This window comes from Ranitomeya imitator, chromosome 2 (assembly GCF_032444005.1).
Source record: "Ranitomeya imitator isolate aRanImi1 chromosome 2, aRanImi1.pri, whole genome shotgun sequence".
Taxonomy (NCBI): Eukaryota; Metazoa; Chordata; class Amphibia; order Anura; family Dendrobatidae; genus Ranitomeya; species Ranitomeya imitator.
In genome coordinates, this window is record NC_091283.1 from 645,805,353 (window position 1) to 645,811,700 (window position 6,348).

Below are 6,348 nucleotides of genomic sequence, written 5' to 3' on the forward strand. Positions count from 1 at the left end.
CCCCAGCGCCGACATGTGCGCCGCAGTGCACAGTATTTTAGTGCACGATGGGGCCCGATCAGTAGAAGCACAACAGTGGGGCCCCGGATCTGCGGGCCCCTCTGTGTACTGCTGCTGACCGGGCCCCATACAGCAGTAACAACTGTAATGCACTGATGGCGGCCCTGCATACAGGGGCTTGTAGGACAATCAGGAAACAACGAGTGGGGTTTCCGTTCACAGTTGGTGTCCAGACATTTGGAGAAGAGGGCGTCATTCTCACTTGCAAGCGACCAACTTCTTGCAGTGAAGTGGAATGTCAATAAGGACATTTACATGCTCACCACGCTGCATGCAGACACCACTGTGACTGTCAGAGACGGGTGCCACCAGGGACAAGGAAAAAACAGTCTGCATCACAGACTATAATATATGGGAGGCGTTGACTTGTCGGACCAGGTGCTTCAACTATATCCGGTGAAGCGAAAGACCAGAGCCTGGTGCAAAAAGGTAACTATCTATTTTATTCAGATTGCTACCTGCAATAGCTTTGTTCTCTATAAAAGGTCACAAGGAGCACTGACATTTCTCCAGTACCAGGAGAAAATTGTCAAGCGTCTCCTATTTGACTCTATGCAGTCTTCGAGTCAGAGGATGTCTGGAGACTATCGGACCAACATTTTATTTGCCATGTCCCTGCCACTCCCACCCAAAACAGTCCCCAAAAAAGATTCTGGTTTGCAGAAAGCACGGAAGGAGTGCTTCCCGATTATTATTGCCCCATGTGCCCATTCCAGCCATGCCTATCTCCTCCTGTTTTGAAATCTCCCACACAACTCCTCATTATTAATTTAACATGAATAAGACAAAATTGTGTGGAAGAGTTGTGGGGTATTTTTTTTATTGTATTTTCTCTTTAGTGGGCCCCAGTAGAAGAATTTTTGTTGGGCAAGTAATAAAAAGAATATTTTTATCAGTAAAACACATTTTACCCCATTTCACAATTCCAAGACTTGTACATCACATACCAAGCTATAATTCAGACAAATTCGCACCCACATCTGCATACTCTTGGAAAGTCAGGTCATCTGACAAATATTTCCAGGACTTGATTAAGGTACTTGCATAAATATTTTGACCATTTATCTTGGTTTGACTGTTTTTTTACAACTATGTCTTGCTATACAAAACTTTTGTTTCCATTTATTACGTATATTTTTATGCTTGTGATATGGGCATGATCATTTTATTGGAGGATCTCTAATAATCAATAGATCTAGACTAAGATCTACGCCCCGTGGAATTGAAATTTGGTCCTTAATGCCTTATGCAAACACTCCTATGAGCCGATCGGAGACATAAGCATTAGCAAACTTTCCTTTTAAAACTGAATTTTTAGGCGCTATCACGTCCGCCAAGAAAATCGGGAATATACAGGCCTTGTCTAACAGGGACCCATAATTTCAAGTCCTAGAGGATCGAATGGTCCTCCAACTTTTCCGCCCAAAGTAGTATCTACTCTACTCTACTCTACTCTAAACTTGAATCAGGAGGTTATCCTGCTCTTTTTGTCAGCACCCTAATAATCAGAAGCTGTGCTTGCAGATAAATATATACTGTGTACGGTATATTCTTGAGGGGTTTTTGGTTTGTTGTTTTTGTGGGGTAAGTACTTATTTTTGGATAAACTTATTCAAAAATGAATTCTGTTTCTGATATTCTATTGTCAGACAAACATACAATTACTTATGCTATGAAAAACAGGAGCACCTTGTTTCCAGCAAATTTTGAGCAGTTGTAGGACACGCATGTTACAGCTAGTTGAAAACAAATAGTTTGCAGTACTGATCACTCTTAATCTTGAAGGATTACAAGCTAGTAAAGAAGTCAAGAGACCATGTCACAGCCAGCAGTGACACTCCACTTATGGAAGGGTGCAGGAACTCGATCCCAATCATGAAACTGAAGTCTCCATCACTGGTGCAGCTGAAAAGGAATGAGAAGATCCTAGACCTCACCAAAAAGATAATGAATTTGCTGACTGGAGAGGTAAGCGTTGCCGCTGGGAATACTGGGATCATATTATACAATATCGCCAAAGTGGTGAGGTGTCTAAATGACTGCATTATCATATGTACCAGGTTCCTGTAAGATATGAGAACATCGTGGTCTATTTCACCATGGAAGAATGGGATTATATAGAAGGACACAAGGATCTCTACAAAGACCTTATAATGGAGGATTACCAGCCTTCCTCTTCAGAAGGTAAAGCTACAGGTCCTTCTCAAAAAATTAGCATATAGTGTTACATTTCATTATTTACCATAATGTAATGATTACAATTAAACTTTCATATATTATAGATTCATTATCCACCAACTGAAATTTGTCAGGTCTTTTATTGTTTTAATACTGATGATTTTGGCATACAACTCCTGATAACCCAAAAAACCTGTCTCAATAAATTAGCATATTTCACCCATCCAATCAAATAAAAGTGTTTTTTAATAACAAACAAAAAAACCAACAAATAATAATGTTCAGTTATGCACTCAATACTTGGTCGGGAATCCTTTGGCAGAAATGACTGCTTCAATGCGGCGTGGCATGGAGGCAATCAGCCTGTGACACTGCTGAGATGTTATGGAGGCCCAGGATGCTTCAATAGCGGCCTTAAGCTCATCCAGAGTGTTGGGTCTTGCGTCTCTCAACTTTCTCTTCACAATATCCCACAGATTCTCTATGGGGTTCAGGTCAGGAGAGTTGGCAGGCCAATTGAGCACAGTAATACCATGGTCAGTAAACCATTTACCAGTGGTTTTGGCACTGTGAGCAGGTGCCAGGTCGTGCTGAAAAATGAAATAATAATAATAATCTTTATTTTTATATAGCGCTAACATATTCCGCAGCGCTTTACATTTTTGCACACATTATCATCGCTGTCCCCGATGGGGCTCACAATCTAAATTCCCTATCAATATGTCTTTGGAAATCTTCATCTCCATAAAGCATTTCAGCCGATGGAAGCATGAAGTGCTCCAAAATCTCCTGATAGCTAGCTGCATTGACCCTGCCCTTGATGAAACACAGTGGACCAACACCAGCAGCTGACATGGCACCCCACACCATCACTGACTGTGGGTACTTGACACTGGACTTCAGGCATTTTGGCATTTCCTTCTCCCCAGTCTTCCTCCAGACTCTGGCACCTTGATTTCCGAATGACATGCAAAATTTGCTTTCATCAGAAAAAAGTACTTGGGACCACTTAGCAACAGTCCAGTGCTGCTTCTCTGTAGCCCAGGTCAGGCGCCTCTGCCGCTGTTTATGGTTCAAAAGTGGCTTTACCTGGGGAATGCGGCACCTGTAGCCCATTTCCTGCACACGCCTGTGCACGGTGGCTCTGGATGTTTCCACACCAGACTCAGTCCACTGCTTCCTCAGGTTCCCCAAGGTCTGGAATCGGTCCTTCTCCACAATCTTCCTCAGGGTCCGGTCTCCTCTTCTCGTTGTACAGCGTTTTCTGCCACATTGTTTCCTTCCAACAGACTTACCATTGAGGTGCCTTGATACAGCACTCTGGGAACAGCCTATTTGTTGAGAAATTTCTTTCTGGGTCTTACCCTCTTGCTTGAGGGTGTCAATGATGGCCTTCTTGACATCTGTCAGGTCGCTAGTCTTACCCATGATGGGGGTTTTGAGTAATGAACCAGGCAGGGAGTTTATAAAAGCCTCAGGTATCTTTTGCATGTGTTTAGAGTTAATTAGTTGATTCAGAAGATTAGGGTAATAGGTCGTTTAGAGAACCTTTTCTTGATATGCTAATTTATTGAGACAGGTTTTTTGGGTTATCAGGAGTTGTATGCCAAAATCATCAGTATTAAAACAATAAAAGACCTGACAAATTTCAGTTGGTGGATAATGAATCTATAATATATGAAAGTTTAATTGTAATCATTACATTATGGTAAATAATGAAATTTAACACTATATGCTAATTTTTTGAGAAGGACCTGTATAAAAGGGCCTATTCATTATTGTATTTGAGCCTGTTTGCTTTTTTGTTTTTTACTATTTAGTGGTTTGCACTAGATTTCTCTTTCCATTTGCGTCTCTTTTGAAGATTGTTTGCCAGTTTGAGGGGTTCTTTTGTTTTTTTTTTTTGTCTCTACTTTCAGATGTTTTCTCCTGATTCATCACTTAACACTTTTTTTGAAAAAGGTGCAAAATTTGTCGCAGATATCGGAGTTATTTTATATACGAATAATATTTGGGCTATTTTTGACCTATGACTTTTTACACTAACAATAGTACAATAGTCAGGATAAAAAGTTAAAGGTAGAAATAAAGACCAATTATTTACTCTGTACAAAATTCATAACCTGTTTTGTGCCCTTTTTTGGCAGCTACGACAGCGTATTGTAAGGAAAGGGAAGGTGCAATGAGCTCAACCAACAAATTTATTATGATTTTCACCACAAAAATAAGGCCAAATACACTAATGGGCACATCTGCTACAAAATGTCAGTCTTGATGAATTTTCTGCTAGAGTGTTGATTTTAAGATCTTTTGGAGATGTGTTAAAAATTCTGTATGTTTGCTCCCTAACACACTTTTTTTTTTTTTTTCTCTCATTCATTTATTGACAGAGAAATCACACAGTCATAGTCAAACGTTAGCCAAGAAAGCAAATTCTCGAAAACAAAAGGGCTTTACTAGAAAGAATCATAAAAAGGTTAGAAAACCAAAATTTTGCACAGCAGACTCCGATAATTCATTTGGCAAATATGATATACAGGCTGTTACCAAAGATATCCCAGATAAGGAAGACTCGAGAACCTTGAGTAAAGGAGAACACCAGGCTGAAGCAACAGGACATCCATCAATGGACCAGACTTCATCAGAATCTGTGAGGATCCCTTCTTCTTGTGTAGGTCCACAGAGTGCATCTGAGGAGGCGGTTGAAGACATGGATGCCACAACCCCGGGAGGAAAACAACCCAACATCAGTTGCAACCAATGCAGCAAAAAATTCACACGTAAATCTGCTTTCATAGCCCATTACAAGACTCACTCTGAGCCTGACAGTTACACCTGCAAAGATTGTGGCAAATGTTTTACAAAGAAATGGCGTTTTGTTGTCCATCAAAGAAGCCACACAGGAGAAAAACTATTCTCCTGCTCTGAGTGCGATAAGTCATTCACCTGCAAGTCTTATTTGGTCCGGCACCAGAGGGTTCATACGGGAAAGAGACCCTATGTGTGTAAAGAATGTGGAAGGCGGTTTTTTGGCAGCTCACACTTGGCACGACATTTAAGACTGCACACTGGGGAGAAACCATTCTCTTGCATGGAGTGTGGAAAGTGTTTCACTGATAAGGGCAGCTATCTAAAACATCAGCAGGTACACACAGGCGAGAAGCCATTTTCTTGTTCAGAATGCGGGAAATGTTTTGCCACCAAAGGGAGCATTGTTGTGCACCTTCGCACGCACACTGGAGAGCGACCATTTGAATGCTTAGAGTGTGGGCTTTGCTTTTCTGACAAATCACGTCTTTGCAAACATCAGAATACCCACGTAGGGGTGAAACCATTCTCCTGTACTGAATGTGGCAGAAACTTTGCAAGGAACGCACATCTCATTAGGCATCAAAGGACTCACACAGGGGAGCAGCCATATTCTTGCAGTGAATGTGACAGACGCTTTACAAATAAAGTCAATCTTGTTAGTCACATGAAAACTCACACAGGCGAGAGGCCATTTTCTTGTCCAGAATGCTGCAAGAGTTTTGTGTTTAATGCCCAGCTCCTTGTTCACCAAAGGATCCACACTGGTGAAAAGCCTTATGCTTGCACATATTGTGAGGCAAAATTTTGTAGTAAACCAAATCTTGTTAAACATGTCAGGATTCATACGGGGGAGAAGCCATTCCCATGTACACAATGCGACAAGTGTTTCAGACGAAAGTCGCATCTAGCCGCGCATGTTAAGACTCACAGCAAAGCTTCAGGCTTCTCTTGTAAGGAATGTGGAAAGAGCTTTAGATTTAAGGGGTTTCTGGACAGACATGCCAAAATTCATGAAAAATAGAGCATTTCATGTTTCATTGGAGAAACCCAAGCAGGGTTTTGTTTGAAGAATTTTGTACCCAGACAAACTGACTATTAGGAAAGTCTTTAAATACCCCAAAGTCAGGTATGACTACAGTCTACTCCCACTTCTTCATAGCCTTGGGTATAAAACCTGTTTGGTGGGTATAGTCGACAGTGGCCTCGGGTTCCAGAGGCCAGCTAAAGTAGCTGCGAGGAAAATTGTCCCAATATCTACTGGAGTCCCATAAGTGCAATGAGACAAGATGACTATATTGG

At 41.3% G+C, this 6,348-nt stretch overlaps 1 protein-coding gene across 1 annotated transcript; it reads left to right on the forward strand.

Moving 5' to 3' along the window:
* The first annotated feature begins 4,948 nt into the window (after positions 1 to 4,948).
* LOC138666772 (gastrula zinc finger protein XlCGF57.1-like) lies at positions 4,949 to 6,070 on the forward strand. Its single transcript, XM_069754945.1, has one exon. The coding sequence runs from the start codon at positions 4,949 to 4,951 to the stop codon at positions 6,068 to 6,070; it is 1,122 nt and encodes a 373-aa protein (XP_069611046.1).
* Positions 6,071 to 6,348: the final 278 nt, after the last annotated feature.